Source organism: Oncorhynchus clarkii, chromosome 2 (assembly GCF_045791955.1).
Source record: "Oncorhynchus clarkii lewisi isolate Uvic-CL-2024 chromosome 2, UVic_Ocla_1.0, whole genome shotgun sequence".
NCBI lineage: Eukaryota > Metazoa > Chordata > Actinopteri > Salmoniformes > Salmonidae > Oncorhynchus > Oncorhynchus clarkii.
The window spans coordinates 12016016-12035091 of NC_092148.1; the positions used below are offsets into that span (position 1 = coordinate 12016016).

At 42.7% G+C, this 19076-nt stretch overlaps 2 protein-coding genes across 2 annotated transcripts in view; both read left to right on the plus strand.

Annotated features, from left to right (window-relative positions):
- Positions 1–7902, plus strand: part of LOC139421326 (myosin, heavy chain 14, non-muscle) — a 97602-nt gene extending 89700 nt beyond the window's left edge. Inside the window, exon 43 of the mRNA XM_071172096.1 lies at positions 7045–7902. Within this exon, the coding sequence (XP_071028197.1) occupies positions 7045–7255 (211 nt within the window). The 3' untranslated portion in view covers positions 7256–7902. The remainder of the gene's footprint in view (positions 1–7044) is intronic.
- A 9649-nt stretch (positions 7903–17551) lies between these two features.
- Positions 17552–18665, plus strand: LOC139379454 (mpv17-like protein). Its single transcript, XM_071122268.1, has 4 exons — positions 17552–17972; positions 18182–18252; positions 18363–18392; positions 18531–18665. Exons 1-4 carry the CDS (start codon positions 17552–17554, stop codon positions 18663–18665), a joined length of 657 nt encoding a protein of 218 aa, XP_070978369.1.
- Positions 18666–19076: the final 411 nt, after the last annotated feature.

The window sequence follows — 19076 nt, forward strand, 5'->3', positions numbered from 1 at the left end:
TGTGTGTGTGTGTGTGTGTGTGTGTGTGTGTGTGTGTGTGTGTGTGTGTGTGTGTGTGTGTGTGTGTGTAATCTGAGTGACCCTCCCAGTTCCATTGTATGTTTGCAGTTCCATTGCCACCTACTACCACTGTGTGTGTGTGTGTGTAATCTGAGTGACCCTCCCAGATCCATTGTATGTTTGCAGTTCCATTGCCACCTACTACCACTGTGTGTGTGTGTGTGTGTGTAATCTGAGTGACCCTCCCAGATCCATTGTATGTTTGCAGTTCCATTGCCACCTACTACCACTGTGTGTGTGTGTGTGTAATCTGAGTGACCCTCCCAGATCCATTGCCACCTACTACCACTGTGTGTGTGTGTGTGTAATCTGAGTGACCCTCCCAGTTCCATTGCCACCTACTACCACTGTGTGTGTGTGTGTGTAATCTGAGTGACCCTCCCAGTTCCATTGCCACCTACTACCACTGTGTGTGTGTGTGTGTAATCTGAGTGACCCTCCCAGTTCCATTGCCACCTACTACCACCATGTTGTATTGTATGTTTCCAGTTCCATTACCACCTACTACCACCATGTTGTATTGTATGTTTCCAGTTCCATTACCACCTACTACCACCATGTTGTATTGTATGTTTCCAGTTCCATTACCACCTACTACCACCATGTTGTATTGTATGTTTCCAGTTCCATTGCCACCTACTACCACCATGTTGTATTGTATGTGTCCAGTTCCATTACCACCTACTACCACCATGTTGTATTGTATGTTTCCAGTTCCATTGCCACCTACTACCACCATGTTGTATTGTATGTTTCCAGTTCCATTACCACCTACTACCACCATGTTGTATTGTATGTGTCCAGTTCCATTGCCACCTACTACCACCATGTTGTATTGTATGTGTCCAGTTCCATTACCACCTACTACCACCATGTTGTATTGTATGTTTCCAGTTCCATTGCCACCTACTACCACCATGTTGTATTGTATGTTTCCAGTTCCATTACCACCTACTACCACCATGTTGTATTGTATGTTTCCAGTTCCATTACCACCTACTACCACCATGTTGTATTGTATGTTTCCAGTTCCATTGCCACCTACTACCACCATGTTGTATTGTATGTTTCCAGTTCCATTACCACCTACTACCACCATGTTGTATTGTATGTTTCCAGTTCCATTGCCACCTACTACCACCATGTTGTATTGTATGTTTCCAGTTCCATTGCCACCTACTACCACCATGTTGTATTGTATGTTTCCAGTTCCATTACCACCTACTACCACCATGTTGTATTGTATGTTTCCAGTTCCATTACCACCTACTACCACCATGTTGTATTGTATGTTTCCAGTTCCATTACCACCTACTACCACCATGTTGTATTGTATGTTTCCAGTTCCATTACCACCTACTACCACCATGTTGTATTGTATGTTTCCAGTTCCATTACCACCTACTACCACCATGTTGTATTGTATGTTTCCAGTTCCATTACCACCTACTACCACCATGTTGTATTGTATGTTTCCAGTTCCATTGCCACCTACTACCACCATGTTGTATTGTATGTGTCCAGTTCCATTACCACCTACTACCACCATGTTGTATTGTATGTTTCCAGTTCCATTGCCACCTACTACCACCATGTTGTATTGTATGTTTCCAGTTCCATTACCACCTACTACCACCATGTTGTATTGTATGTGTCCAGTTCCATTGCCACCTACTACCACCATGTTGTATTGTATGTGTCCAGTTCCATTACCACCTACTACCACCATGTTGTATTGTATGTTTCCAGTTCCATTGCCACCTACTACCACCATGTTGTATTGTATGTTTCCAGTTCCATTACCACCTACTACCACCATGTTGTATTGTATGTTTCCAGTTCCATTACCACCTACTACCACCATGTTGTATTGTATGTTTCCAGTTCCATTGCCACCTACTACCACCATGTTGTATTGTATGTTTCCAGTTCCATTACCACCTACTACCACCATGTTGTATTGTATGTTTCCAGTTCCATTGCCACCTACTACCACCATGTTGTATTGTATGTTTCCAGTTCCATTGCCACCTACTACCACCATGTTGTATTGTATGTTTCCAGTTCCATTACCACCTACTACCACCATGTTGTATTGTATGTTTCCAGTTCCATTACCACCTACTACCACCATGTTGTATTGTATGTTTCCAGTTCCATTGCCACCTACTACCACCATGTTGTATTGTATGTTTCCAGTTCCATTACCACCTACTACCACCATGTTGTATTGTATGTTTCCAGTTCCATTACCACCTACTACCACCATGTTGTATTGTATGTTTCCAGTTCCATTGCCACCTACTACCACCATGTTGTATTGTATGTTTCCAGTTCCATTACCACCTACTACCACCATGTTGTATTGTATGTGTCCAGTTCCATTACCACCTACTACCACCATGTTGTATTGTATGTTTCCAGTTCCATTGCCACCTACTACCACCATGTTGTATTGTATGTTTCCAGTTCCATTACCACCTACTACCACCATGTTGTATTGTATGTTTCCAGTCCCATTACCACCTACTACCACCATGTTGTATTGTATGTGTCCAGTTCCATTACCACCTACTACCACCATGTTGTATTGTATGTTTCCAGTTCCATTACCACCTACTACCACCATGTTGTATTGTATGTTTCCAGTTCCATTACCACCTACTACCACCATGTTGTATTGTATGTTTCCAGTTCCATTGCCACCTACTACCACCATGTTGTATTGTATGTTTCCAGTTCCATTACCACCTACTACCACCATGTTGTATTGTATGTTTCCAGTTCCATTGCCACCTACTACCACCATGTTGTATTGTATGTTTCCAGTTCCATTGCCACCTCCACCATGTTGTATTGTATGTTTCCAGTTCCATTGCCACCTACTACCACCATGTTGTATTGTATGTTTCCAGTTCCATTACCACCTACTACCACCATGTTGTATTGTATGTTTCCAGTTCCATTACCACCTACTACCACCATGTTGTATTGTATGTTTCCAGTTCCATTGCCACCTACTACCACCATGTTGTATTGTATGTTTCCAGTTCCATTGCCACCTACTACCACCATGTTGTATTGTATGTTTCCAGTTCCATTGCCACCTACTACCACCATGTTGTATTGTATGTTTCCAGTTCCATTACCACCTACTACCACCATGTTGTATTGTATGTTTCCAGTTCCATTACCACCTACTACCACCATGTTGTATTGTATGTTTCCAGTTCCATTACCACCTACTACCACCATGTTGTATTGTATGTTTCCAGTTCCATTGCCACCTACTACCACCATGTTGTATTGTATGTTTCCAGTTCCATTACCACCTACTACCACCATGTTGTATTGTATGTTTCCAGTTCCATTACCACCTACTACCACCATGTTGTATTGTATGTTTCCAGTTCCATTACCACCTACTACCACCATGTTGTATTGTATGTTTCCAGTTCCATTACCACCTACTACCACCATGTTGTATTGTATGTTTCCAGTTCCATTACCACCTACTACCACCATGTTGTATTGTATGTTTCCAGTTCCATTACCACCTACTACCACCATGTTGTATTGTATGTTTCCAGTTCCATTACCACCTACTACCACCATGTTGTATTGTATGTTTCCAGTTCCATTGCCACCTACTACCACCATGTTGTATTGTATGTTTCCAGTTCCATTACCACCTACTACCACCATGTTGTATTGTATGTTTCCAGTTCCATTACCACCTACTACCACCATGTTGTATTGTATGTTTCCAGTTCCATTGCCACCTACTACCACCATGTTGTATTGTATGTTTCCAGTTCCATTGCCACCTACTACCACCATGTTGTATTGTATGTTTCCAGTTCCATTACCACCTACTACCACCATGTTGTATTGTATGTTTCCAGTTCCATTACCACCTACTACCACCATGTTGTATTGTATGTTTCCAGTTCCATTACCACCTACTACCACCATGTTGTATTGTATGTTTCCAGTTCCATTACCACCTACTACCACCATGTTGTATTGTATGTTTCCAGTTCCATTACCACCTACTACCACCATGTTGTATTGTATGTTTCCAGTTCCATTACCACCTACTACCACCATGTTGTATTGTATGTTTCCAGTTCCATTGCCACCTACTACCACCATGTTGTATTGTATGTTTCCAGTTCCATTACCACCTACTACCACCATGTTGTATTGTATGTTTCCAGTTCCATTACCACCTACTACCACCATGTTGTATTGTATGTTTCCAGTTCCATTACCACCTACTACCACCATGTTGTATTGTATGTTTCCAGTTCCATTGCCACCTACTACCACCATGTTGTATTGTATGTTTCCAGTTCCATTGCCACCTACTACCACCATGTTGTATTGTATGTTTCCAGTTCCATTGCCACCTACTACCACCATGTTGTATTGTATGTTTCCAGTTCCATTGCCACCTACTACCACCATGTTGTATTGTATGTTTCCAGTTCCATTACCACCTACTACCACCATGTTGTATTGTATGTTTCCAGTTCCATTGCCACCTACTACCACCATGTTGTATTATTGCATGTTGTTTCTTCCATTGACCTCATCTAATACTGACACACTGTCCATCAGTCTGCCTCACACTCCACTCCATCCACTCAGCATCACCACATCTGAACGGAAACCAGAGAAGTAGGTCTGTGTGTGTGCGTGCGTGTGCAATTCATTAAGTTAAGATTTCTGTTAGTTGTGTGGACTGCAGTATATTTTAAACTGAGGAAATACTGTCCTCTCAGTAGTTTGATGTCTCAGGGGTTTAGTAACCTTTATAACACAAGAGGGCTCTTGTCTTTCCAGTCCCTCATAGAGACATATCAGATATACACTGCCTTTGTTCCACATTTTGTTACGTTACAGCCTTATTCTACAATGGATTTTAAAAAATGTTAATCAATCTACACACAATACCCCATAATGACAAAGTGAGAAAAAAAATTGGGGAAATGCTTGATCTTTTATTAAAAATAAACAGAAATACCTTATTTACATTACTATTGAAACCCTTAGCTATGAAACTCGAAATTGAACTCAGGTTCATCCTGTTTCCATTGATCATCCTTGAGATGTTTCTACAACTTGATTGGAGTCCCCTGTAATAAATTAAATTGATTGGACATGATTTGTAAAGGCACGCACCTGTTTATATAAGGTGCCACAGTTGACAGTGCATGTCAGAGCATAAACCAAGCCATGAGGTCGAAGGAATTGTCCGTAGAGCTCCGAGAAAGGATTATGTTGAGGCACTGATCTGGGGAAGGGTACCAAAAAATGGAAGAAGTTTAGAACCAAGACTCTTCCTAGAGCTAGCCAACCAGCCATACTGAGCAATCTGAGGAGAAGAGCCTTGGTGACCAAGAACCCGATGGTCCCTCTGACAGAGCTCTATAGTTCTTCTGTGAAGATGGGAGAGCATTCCGGAAGGACAACCGTCTCTGCAGCACTCCATCAATCAGGCCTTTATGGTGGATTGGCCAGACGGAAGCCACTCCTCAGTAAAAGGCATATGACAGCATGCTTGTAGTTTGCCAAAAGGCACCTGAAGACTCTCAGACAATGAGAAACTATCATGACACAAGGTGAGACCCAGATGCAGACACAGGAGGCAGATGGTTGGAGTCTTACAATATTTATTAATACAATAAGGTAAGGCAAGAGGATGGTCGTGGACAGGCAAAAGGTCAAAACCAGTTCAGAAGGTACTGAAGGGCAGGCAGAGTCAAGGGTCAGGGCAGGCAGAGTCAAGGTCAGGGCAGGCAGGATGATCAGGCAGGCGGGAAAGAAGTCCAGAGTCAGGCAGGGGTCAAAACCAGTTCAGAGTCCAAAAGGTACTGAAGGGCAGGCAGAATCAAGGTGAGGGCAGGCAGAATGATCAGGCAGGTGGGAAAGAAGTCCAGAGTCAGGCAGGGGTCAAAACCGGGAGGACTATCAAAAAGAGAATAGCAAAAGGAGAATGGGAAAAACACGCTGGTGTCACGACTTCCACCGAAGTCTGTCCCTCTCCTTGTTCGGGGGGCATTTGGCGGTCCACGTCACCGGCCTTCTAGCCATCGCCGATCCACTTTTCATTTTCCATTTGTTTTGTCTTTGTCTTTACACACCTGGTTTCAAAGCCCCAATTACATGTTCATTATTGAACCCTCTGTTCCCCCATGTTTGTTTGTGAGTGATTGTTTTTTTGTAATATGGTCAGTTTATGTGGGCTTGCTTAGTTTGTATTGTATTTGTTTATTTTGAGTAAAATAAGTTTATTTACTCATGTCTACTGTCCTGCGCCTAACTCCTCTACACCAGCTACACACAGACCACATTACAGCTGGTTGACTTGACTAACATACATGACGAACTGGCACAGAGAGACAGGGATAAATACACTGGGGAAAATAAGCAACACCTGGAGTTAATAACAGGAACAGGTGAAACAGATCAGGGCGTGACAGAAACAAGATTCTCTGGTCTGAGGAAATCAAGATTGCACTCTGGCCTGAATGCCAAGTGTTACTTCTGGAGGAAACCTGGCACCATCCCTACGGTGAAGCATGGTGGTGGCAGCATCATGCTGTGGGGAAAATGTTCAGCAGCAGGGACTGGGAGACTAGTCAGGATCGAGGGAAAGATATACAGAGAGATCTGTGATGATAACAAAGCTCTGAGTAAAGGGACTGAATACTTATGTAAATGTGATATTTCAGTTTTACACTTTTGTATAAAAGTTTTAAATGTATAAAAACCTGTTTTTGCTATGTCATTATGGGGTATTGTGTGTCGATTGATGAGGGGGGGGGAATGGCTTAATCCATTTTACAATAAGGCTGTAATGTAACAAAATGTGGAAAAAGGTCAAGGGATCTGAATACTTTCTGAATGTACTGTATGAACCCTCACTTTATCTCCTCTCCATCTCCATGACCCTCTCTACCACCTCTCTCCCGCCAGGCGTGCTCCGATGCCCCTTGGGATGCGCTCAGGTCGCAGGGCGTTGGTGGATGATCTGTCGTGTGAGAACTCTGACTCGGAGGAGCCCCCCCCCTCCCCGACTCCTTCTTCTGGTACTGGCCCCGGAACTGGCCCCGGCACCCCCACACCCCCCTCTGAAAACAACAGTCTAGGACCCCCCCCACCATACAGCCTCAACGACACTGAGTAATACACACACAAACACACACGCATACATACAGATACATACTCACACAGACACATAGGCCTGCATACATGTATATGTACACATAGACCTGCATACATGTATATGTACATACAAATATACCCTCACATAGACTGACTTACTGATCCTGCACTTCTTTAAACTATTTCCTCTGCAGTCCAAACTTGAACAGGGAGCATACACACACACTCACACACACTCTCTCTCTCTCACACACACACACACACAATTTAAGGGGGGAAGAGGATTTGTTGATGATTCGTGAGCAAGAATATGGACTGTAATCTCACTGGGGGAAACTTCATCTCCCAGAAATCTGAGGGAAAGTGAATTATATCATCATAGCCATGTTCTATTATTATGATACTGTATTATACTTCAAATGGCAGAAGTAAGATGGCTACTGGCCACTATCAATGTAAGGCCATGTTTAACCCTTTGAGGAACTCTGACAATATTCCGCCTGTGTTTAGCGTTCTAGTTGAGGACATCGCAAAGAGCTGCTAAATGTTCTAGAATGCTGTAGAATCCTGGAATAAAACACTCCGAATACTGTTCCACTCCTCAAAGGGTTAATGACAATCTGCATGTTTGGGAAGACATTTTGCAAGACTAGAGAAACACACACACACATGCACACACACACATGCACGCACACACACACACACACACACACACACACACATACACACACACACACACACAGGGGACTGATTCATGTTTCTATGTATGTAGTCCCTCTGTCAGTGTGTGTCTTGGAAAAGGTAATCGCTCATTGACTGCTAGTGTGAAAGACAGCTGATATGCTCTTCTGTCTTTTAACAAGCCTGGGAGAAGCTCCCATGAGTTGTTCATCTTTCTCTCTCTCACTTGAATTTCAATTTAAGGCCAAGTTGTTATTTTAAAATGTATTTTAGAAAACAAACACAGAATGTCTGTGAAGTATTTTAGGATATATTACTAATTTGTTTGTAGTTTGAATTAGGTCATATATGGGGGAAATATCAATCAGGGAAGCGGGTTAAGTGAGAGAGAAAAAATGAAAAATGATAATCAACCTTGCTGTTGTATGCACAACGAAGAATGAAGCCAGCGTCAAGTTTCTATAGAAAAAGACTGATGATATTTCACTCCATCATCACACATACTGGTGAAACTGGCTAGGGCATAAGCACCGGCATCATCGTAGACCTTATCAATCCATCTTATGATTGTCATAAGATGATGAAATGTTGCTATCTTTTGTCATGAGAAGCGATGACAACCAAACATGCTGTTGCAGTTGCATCAAACACTATTGCAAAACGAACCATGCAGTCTGTCTTCGGTGCTGTGCTCTGATCTGGGTTATCTAGACATTCATTGACCTTTTTGGATTGAGACAGATAGGTAGTTACTGTAGTTAGGCCAATGGATTGCATAGGTAGGTAGATAGATACAGTAGGTAGATAGTTTCTTTAAGTCTTTAACATATCTCTTCTTATAAAGTACAGGCAGTTGAATCTATGTCATTTATATCAGTCTGAATATGAGCAAAATCCTCCATTATTTATTGCCACTGGTTGTTTTTTGTATTGTTTCCAGTCTGTTCAGACATATCATTGGTAGATGACATACTGGTATGGTATCACTGGCACTGATGGAAAGGAAGGCAGGGCCTCACACATACTGTAACCATGGCAATAGAGAGAGGTTAAGAACAGAATCACAATTACTAGGTAGATTGTGGTTAACAACATCTGTCTATCTATGTAGACTTGTGTTGTTGAATAATTCCTGGATGGGGTATTGGTTGTTCTATTTGACAGTGTATCAGGATGTTAGGGAAGTTTGTAGGTCTTGGTTAGTAGGGAATGCACTGGAAATATATTGGACAGAGAGATGACAGGCATTTAAGACAGTAACCAACACTACATCAGAACTCACCTGTGGAGCAGGACACTGGAATCTCTTACACAGAACAGGAACATGTGAAAATTGAGGACGTAATGTTGGTGTTTTGAGACTGCTAGTCATTCTCAACATATCATAAGCATCCATATCTTTTGTGTTTATCAAACAGACATATTGTACATTGTAATATTGTTTTTTTAAATTCATTCATTGTGTAATATATTTATGGAACAAAGCTTTTGTGTTTAACCAAATGGTGGGCGTATGGATGAGAAAAGGGACTTATTGTATACGTAGTAGAATAGAATAGATTCAAGTAGAGTAGTAGGGCGAAGACTGGTTGGAGGAATTTCCACTGTAATCCATAGAACTACCCTCTGGAATAACAGACCAAAGTGGAGGACTTTTTCCAGCAACTTCCGTTGAGTTCTTTGTCTTCAGATCTGTCCTATGAAGCACCAAGAAAACCCTGTTTCTACCCGGAATTCCTGTATAGATCATTCTAGAACAGTAACGCTCTAGGGTTCCCTCCCCTTATATCATAATAGTGTTTTTGCGGAAGTCATAAGGGGTCGAATCTTCCAAAGTGTTGTCTTTTCATTAAGTGACAGACAGGGAGATTTCTAGCCAGTTAGAAGATATGGTTTTAGAGGATACATGCCCCGCCCCCTTTAATCTCCAACATTCACCATTCATTCAAGTTTAACAAGTGCAAAGCCTTTTTGTTAGTGTTTATTGTTTATATTTGAACTCCTCTCAGCCCCAGAACCTCTCTGCCTGACACAACAGAAGTCTGTACAGAGAATAAATATCCTGTCCACATACTGTTCTTACAGACACACGACACCTTGACATAGGGACGTTTCGCTGCTCAGTCTAGTTAAACACTATGTATTTGCATGGCGGTGCATTCCATTGATTATAGCATTGGCCGCATAGTCTCCCGGTTGTCTGCTCTTGTACAAGGAAGAGTATTTATCTCCCTCCACATAAGACTAGGACATTCCCCTTGAAAAGCATGCAGGGTTGAACAACTAAAAGGTTGTTTAAAGAGCAAAGTTACAGTTCCCCATCATTATCTCATGTCAAGCTTGATGCAGTGGAGAGAAAAGTTACAGTTCCCCATCATTATCGCATGTCAAGCTTGACACAGTGGAGAGCAAAATTACAGTTCCCCATCATTATCTCATGTCAAGCTTGATGCAGTGGAGAGCAAAGTTACAGTTCCCCATCATTATCTCATGCCAAGCTTGACACAGTGGAGAGCAAAGTTACAGTTCCCCATCATTATCTCATGTCAAGCTTGACACAGTGGAGAGCAAAGTTACAGTTCCCCATCATTATCTCATGTCAAGCTTGACTCAGTGGAGAGCAAAGTTACAGTTCCCCATCATTATCTCATGTCAAGCTTGACACAGTGGAGAGCAAAGTTACAGTTCCCCATCATTATCTCATGTCAAGCTTGACACAGTGGAGAGCAAAGTTACAGTTCCCCATCATTATCTCATGTCAAGCTTGACACAGTGGAGAGCAAAGTTACAGTTCCCCATCATTATCTCATGTCAAGCTTGACACAGTGGAGAGCAAAGTTACAGTTCCCCATCATTATCTCATGTCAAGCTTGATGCAGTGGAGAGAAAAGTTACAGTTCCCCATCATTATCTCATGTCAAGCTTGACTCTGTGGAGAGCAAAGTTACAGTTCCCCATCATTATCTCATGTCAAGCTTGACACAGTAGAGAGCAAAGTTACAGTTCCCCATCATTATCTCATGCCAAGCTTGACTCTGTGGAGAGCAAAGTTACAGTTCCCCATCATTATCTCATGTCAAGCTTGACACAGTGGAGAGCAAAGTTACAGTTCCCCATCATTATCTCATGCCAAGCTTGACTCTGTGGAGAGCAAAGTTACAGTTCCCCATCATTATCTCATGTCAAGCTTGACACAGTGGAGAGCAAAGTTACAGTTCCCCATCATTATCTCATGCCAAGCTTGACTCTGTGGAGAGCAAAGTTACAGTTCCCCATCATTATCTCATGTCAAGCTTGACACAGTGGAGAGCAAAGTTACAGTTCCCCATCATTATCTCATGCCAAGCTTGACGCAGTGGAGAGCAAAGTTACAGTTCCCCATCATTATCTCATGTCAAGCTTGACACAGTGGAGAGCAAAGTTACAGTTCCCCATCATTATCTCATGTCAAGCTTGACACAGTGGAGAGCAAAGTTACAGTTCCCCATCATTATCTCATGTCAAGCTTGACACAGTGGAGAGCAAAGTTACAGTTCTCCATCATTATCTCATGTCAAGCTTGATGCAGTGGAGAGCAAAGTTACAGTTCCCCATCATTATCTCATGCCAAGCTTGACACAGTGGAGAGAAAAGTTACAGTTCCCCATCATTATCTCATGTCAAGCTTGACGCAGTGGAGAGAAGAGTTACAGTTCCCCATCATTATCTCATGTCAAGCTTGATGCAGTGGAGAGCAAAGTTACAGTTCCCCATCATTATCTCATGTCAAGCTTGACACAGTGGAGAGCAAAGTTACAGTTCCCCATCATTATCTCATGTCAAGCTTGACGCAGTGGAGAGCAAAGTTACAGTTCCCCATCATTATCTCATGTCAAGCTTGACACAGTGGAGAGCAAAGTTACAGTTCCCCATCATTATCTCATGTCAAGCTTGACACAGTGGAGAGCAAAGTTACAGTTCCCCATCATTATCTCATGTCAAGCTTGACACAGTGGAGAGCAAAGTTACAGTTCCCCATCATTATCTCATGTCAAGCTTGACACAGTGGAGAGCAAAGTTACAGTTCCCCATCATTATGTCATGTCAAGCTTGACACAGTGGAGAGCAAAGTTACAGTTCCCCATCATTATCTCATGTCAAGCTTGACACAGTGGAGAGCAAAGTTACAGTTCCCATCATTATCTCATGTCAAGCTTGACACAGTGGAGAGCAAAGCCAAGATCCCTTTGGATCATTTTCATGACAGTACTATAGAAACAGTCAAATCTTCAGAACTAGCAGCCTAATGAGGACATGGGATATTTGAATTAACAATGAGTTCTATTAGTATTTGATTACAGAAAAAATGATGACATGATGTATTTGGTCTTTTTTTTCTTCCTCTTCATGTGATTTATTTGGCAAAATGTACTTTTTTTGTAAGTTACTGTAAATGCTGCACTTTACATATGCACCAATAGAGGGCAGACTCCAGCAGTATCAGTGGCTGGCATTGGTTCACAGTCAGTCCCATCTCTCTGGAGATGATGCAGATTTTATATGTAAATCTAACTGATTTGTCAAAGATCTGAGCAGATGTTTTAAATGTTATTTGGATGCAAACTGTCACTTTAAAGTTGTGAAAATTAAGATCACTACATTTTAAACGATCTAGGTTTGGTCTTCAGGGGAAGTAGTAGGAAGGTTGGTTTGAGGTTAAAGGTTAAAGGCTGACCCCTGGAATGAAGTGTCTGTGCCGCTGTAGAGAGACCGGTGCTTTTTCAAAGGTGTTATAATTATTATATTATTTTGTTTTCTTTCTTTTATGGCTTCTATGGAAATTGAACATTTTGGAAATGTGTTGTTTATTAGCTATTTTTTGTTGATGATGCTGTAATTATAAAACATATCTGACTGGGGTGAACTTTAATATATGTTGTTGGTTTTGACATTTTGTGTGTTTCAATTTGTTAATTGGTTTGGTGAACACTCAGTTACATGTACACATTTACTGTAATTTAATGTAAGGAGAGACTAACACTGACTTATTTAATTACGTTTCATCATTTATCAATAAGTTAACATTACACACATAAAGAAGTGAATACAGTAATACAGTCAAACCACAATAGATCATTTATAAGGTGAAGTATCATTCCCCCTTTTTAGTGGCACTGCAGCGAATTTGGTCAGTAGCGGGACCCACTACTCACACTGATGGGCCCCCATGATATCAGTGAACAGCCAATCATCTTCCAGGGGCGGGGTCAGAACCTGATGTGGATGAGGGGTGTGAACTGGGGCCGGGAAGGATCTGGCCACTCCCTCATAGGGAATACAATTCTGATTCATATCATCATTCACCAATGAGAAGGGACCATCTTGTTGGGGACAAGACCTCTGAAGGATGTTGGGGTCTGGGAAGTCACAATGGTAGCCTACAGAGGTGGACAGTTGGTTTGGGTTAATATTTAAACAGGTGAACTGCCTATCTGTACCTTGTCTTCCCACAGCACTCTCCAACATACACTGTGAGCTGCCTTGGCCACTAATGAAGTCTCTTATGGCTGTTACTGGATCGATAGAACATCCATATCCAGATCCGTATTCATACTGCCCTCCATCACAGTCAATCCTCTCCATCTCAGATCTACCGTCACTCCTACTGCTGCTGGTGTGGAGCATCAACTTCTCTATGAAACTTTCGGATTGGTTCAGAAACGTGATGTCATCAACGTGCGCCTTATCACCTAGGCTCCTCTCATCACCAGGATACCCCCAGATGGTCTCTAGATGGGCCGGCGGATCCCCATCATTCTGTGGTTCAACCTCTGAGTCCCACAGGCTCAACATGTCCATTCTCTGGCTCTCCACTGTGTCACTGTCTGACATATTGTTTTGGGACTGGGAGCAAGCGGAGTTGTCTGCGACCGTTGTGACCCCAAAGTCACAGGAATCTAGAGACAGAGGGGAGAGTCCGGGAGAGAGGGGTGTTGGGTTGAAAGTTGAGGTATCCAAGTTTAGAGGTAGGGCCCTCTGGTTTTGAGTTGGGGCCATGATATTTGAATTTGAGTCGCGTCTGAGTTGTGTTTCATATTTCTCTCTAATGCTGTCTATCCAGCTATAAAGGCTCTCCTCTGAAGTGACATCACAGCTGAAGGGTTCTTTGTGAAAGTGTTCCTCCTCTTGTTCTAAGACAATGGTTTTCTCTGATGTTATGGATGATCTATAGTCAGTTGGATTTTCTGTTCTGCCCCACTGTTTATGAGTCGTTTGGTATGTTCCTTTACTTGGAGTGTTGCTGTTGGACTGGTCCATTTGGAGATGTTTGGGGTTGAGTCTCCTCCATTGGTCTCCAGGGTCTTTCTGTTCTGTTTCAAGGGCTTCAGTTTCATGTGAACAAAGGGAAAGGTTTGCTTCTGCACTTAAAGGAGCTGGAGGGAAGTCTGAGTCATGGGGGTTCATTCAGAGGGAGGAGAAAGGACAAAAGGTGAAGATAAGTATAAACATCATAGGAGCCCAGTTTGCTTAATTTATGCATCAAGTCACCTGGATAATTAAAGAGAGAATACCTTCTTTAGAGGCGCTGTTAGATTGGTCAGTGGTTATTGGCTGTCGTGATGGGGAAGGTGTGTCGCTATTCGCTACCTCCGTTGAGAAGAGGACAGACACAAGCTGGTGATTGGCTGCCTCTATCTCTGCAAACTTCCTGTTTGAGAGAAGGGGCAGTATAACATTTTAGTTTAAGGCATCTTATAATGGCACTCACTCTCACCAGAAACACATACGGTACACACACACCTCTGGATCATGTTGTGTAGGAAGCGCCGGTGGTTGACTTGACGTTTGGATGGCCTGTTCTTCCTTGGTCTCTGGAGTGTCCGCATCATGTGGCCTGCTGCTGATGTTACAAAGGTAAAGAGGTCGCGACCCCAGGGAACACCTCGCTCCACCCTGGGTTCAAAGGTCACAGAGTTGGATGGACGCATGGCTGGAAGGAGGAGAAGGGAAGAGAGGAGTAACAGGTCTGTGGTATTAATCGGGGATGTGGTGAGAGAGAAGGATGAGGTGGGAGGGGTAACAGAGGTATCAACATTAGGAGACGGGGATAAGGTCAAATATGAGTTTCCCTAAGTCCAAAGACATTTCTTGTGAGCTTCCCACCATATGGGAGCATATACCACTAGAAGTGGCAGCAGATATGACTTGTAACAGAACCATTGAAATGTGGGAAACTTGTAGTGTAATCTTGAAGGCCTATCCCCAATGTCTAAGTTAGAATTATTCAGTTTCACATTTTCAGTGGAACACCAGAATGCAACAACAACACCAAAAATGTCAACCTGCATGAGACATGAAATCTGTTGCCACAATTGTGAAACTACAACTTCACTGAGTCTTAAACTGAACCAACAGGACCTACAGAAACAAAACCCACACAAGTGGGCTGTGCACTCCTGTAACATATTAGGGTATCCCATAATTGTTCAGATATTACATTGGTTTAAAACAATAACCAAAACCTTCTAATAATTGGTCCAGCCGACTATTTTCAGGGAAGATTCTGTCCAAGGTATAATTGGAATGATTAAATAATGGTCATTTAGCAGACAGAATAACGGTCCATGCAGGAATCAAACCCATAACATTAGGGATGCCAGCATCATGCTCCAACAAGCTGGACCATCAAAACCACTTATTAAACAAAAACTATTCTACAATATAGAACAATACAAAGAAAACTCACCTTGGCTCTGCTGTGGCTATCTCTAGCTCTGTAGACTGACTCCCAATAATGTGTCAGAAAGACAGGTTGAGGTACAGATAGAGAGAGAGGTGGGGTTTCGTGGTTGATTGTGTGTCTGTGTGTGTGTGTATATGTGTCTCAATGAGTCAATGCTGAACGTCACACATCAATCCCCTGCTCTGAGACAGAGCAGCCCGACAAATGAAGAGTGGTTGATTGTGTGTGTGTGTGTGTGTGTGTGTGTGTGTGTGTGTGTGTGTGTGTGTATGTGTCACACATCAATCCCCTGCTCTGAGACAGAGCAGCCCGACAAATGAAGAGTGGTTGAGGAAGTGAGGGATGAGAGACAGAGACAAGAAAGAGGGCAATTATCTGAGAAGTCAACTGCTTGTAGAAGCGTAGGCGCACATCTCCATTGTGAGGAACACTAAAGGCAGCTTGTTAACTACTGAAAGACACAACGCACCAGTTGAGGTACTTAACAAGCTGTTCATTATCACATTTTCTGAGCTCAGAGCTGAGGTGGTTGCTAATGGCACATTGCCCTTTAGGTTCTGCAGAGGTCTGTCCTAGCACTCTATTTTACATATCTGTGGCAGCACAGCGAATGAATAGACTATCCTCACCGCATAACTGAATAACGGGTAGTGTGTGTGTGTGTGTGTTATTTCAAATAGGAAAATCTATAGGCCTCCATCCCAAAGTGGGAGCGGAAATGATTGCCACCATCTTATTCCATGTAATTGGGAGTTTGGGGTGAACTATTCCTTTAAATATATACACTGTGCCTATCATTGTAAATTCAACTTACCACGGGTAACCAAAGGAGGGAAGTGTGGTTTCAGGAGTGGCATCTATTTTTAGTGCAGCCACATGCGTGAGACCAGGGTCTACTCTGCCTTTGAGAAACGGCATGTTGGTATAGATTTGCTGACTTATACTGTGGACCATTACTTTGGTAAGTGACATCACCCATAACCCTTTTCCAGCAGTAAAGAGTAGGAGTGTGGATCTTTGTTGTCACTATTGGCAGTTTTGCAGCAAGTAGCCACATACACATGGCTGTGGCAATGAATGGGAATGTGTTGAGAAACGTAATACCATTCTCCCACCAAAGTCAGTTATAAACACACACTATCTGAGAGCATCAGTCAAATGTCCTGCATTTAATAGGCTAGTACAGTAGGCTACTTTAGAAGCAAAGTGGTAGTAGCACTGTAGTTATACCGGATTTAGTTTGATTGGCGGTATTGTACCAGTATGACAACACTTGCTATTCATCAGATCTGTCTAATTCATGTTCTGAACACTACATTCTGTATCCCTCTAGCTCTTTTCCTCCATGTATCCATTCACTCTCCCTCCTGCTTTCCCCATCTGTGCTTTTCTCACATGCTTTCATTGCAAAAGAAGGCTACTAGGTAAAGCCTTATCACACTCCCTCTGACAGAACTTTGACCAGCCAAGCAGACCTCTCTGACCTCTGAGAACCTGCCTCTTATTGGCTGAGAATTCCATTGACCCACCCTTCCATGTCCTCCAGCAGCAAGCACTGTGAATTTTGTGCCTCTGCCACTTCTGTGTTCCAAGCGGTGGATGAGACAGCTAAGTTGTAAGGTAAGTTGTCTCTCTCTTTGCCTAAAGCAAGGAGTCAGAGCTCAATTGGACAAGGCAAAACGACAAGGTTATTTTGTTGAATTTATCTGTCATAGCCCACTGGCTTTGAGGATTGGGACCTTAGAAAATATGGTGTAATGAAACTTTTATCCAAAATAAAATGATCAGTGAATCTAGCTTGTGATGCTGATAGCCTATAAGTAAGTGAAATATAATTCATTAGTCATAAGGAATGTTTTCTTTCTTATTCCATAATGTTAACACTTTGTTTCTCCCCTAAATTCACCAGTAACCATGAGTCGAGCCTGGGCCTTGTTTAAGGCCCACCCCTACATCAGCAATGTGGTCGGATACACAACCCTGTTCGCATCCGCGGACCTCATACAGCAAAGCATGCTTGGAGGGAAACAGAGTGGAGGATTAAACACAGACAAGGGAACACACACCATCCATGGCTCAGAGGGGGCCAAGCTTAACATGGAGGGAACCAATATTTCCACTGGTACTAAAAGTGTCACAACATGGGCTGATATTGACTGGTCCCAGACCGCACGAGTGGCCTTTGTTGGGTTCTGTTTCCATGCCAATTTCAACTACCATTGGCTGAAGGGGCTGGAGAGGATGTTGCCAGGGGGAGGGGCCAAAAGGGTGTCAGGGAAGGTAGTGCTGGATCAACTGGTTGCTGCCCCCGCTACTATCAGTGCCTTCTTCATAGGTGTGTGTGTGTGTGTGTGTGTGTGTGTGTGTGTGTGTGTGCGTGCGTGCGTGCGTGCGTGCGTGCGTGCGTGTGTGGCTGAGGAGTAAGTTTCACACATCCCCAAGTGCTACACGCGCATGCATGTGTGTGTGTACCTGTTGGTGTGATATAACTTTCAATGTGTAAGACTTAAACATTGTTCTATAATATGAATTACTCTTTTTAAGGTCTTAGTGTATTAGAAAACAAAGAGGACCCATTGGAAAACTGTAGGGAGAAATTCTGGACTTCATACAAGGTAAGGATGCAGAGCATGAATTAGGTGCTGAAGGAAGAGAGGAAAGTCTAGGTCACCACAACCACATTAATGGTCTCTCTGTCTCCCTCTCTTTTTGTTGGGTATGACAGACTGGAGTGGTCTACTGGTCAACAATGCAGGTAGAAACAATAACAACACATTATATGCATACACACACACACACACACACACACTGATCTCTCTCTCTCTTTCCCCCCTCTCTCTCTCTCTCTCTCTCTCTCTCTCTCTCTCTCTCTCTCTCTCTCTCTCTCTCTCAGGCATTGAATTTCTCCCTGGTTCCCCCAGTTGCTCGTACAGTGTTTGTGGGTGGCATCACGCTGGTGTGGACAGTATTCCTGTGCCATTTCAGACAGCAGAAAGATGATACACAAACCAAACCCCCCTCTCACTGATATGGATGTTATTGGATGAGTTGTGTGATGACAAAATTGTGACAATTATTTAATTGAATAGCTTTTATGTGCTGCACGCTTATAACTTGATTAAAGTAGTTATTTTAAAGAATGTGTTTTTCATCTTTGCATGATGGCCTAGCAGTTAAGAGCGTTGGGCCACTAACTGGAAGGTCGCTGGTTCGAATCCCCGAGCCTACTAGGTGATACACCTGTTGATGTGCCCTTGAGCAAGGCACTTAACCCTAATTGCTCCTGTAAGTCCCTCTGGATGAGAGCATCTGCTAAATGAAAGCAAAAAATATATATATTTACACAGTTGAAGTCGGAGCCAAATACATTTAAAGTTTTTCACAGTTCCTGACATTTAATAAGAGTAAAAATGATCTGTCTTAGGTCAGTTAGGATCAC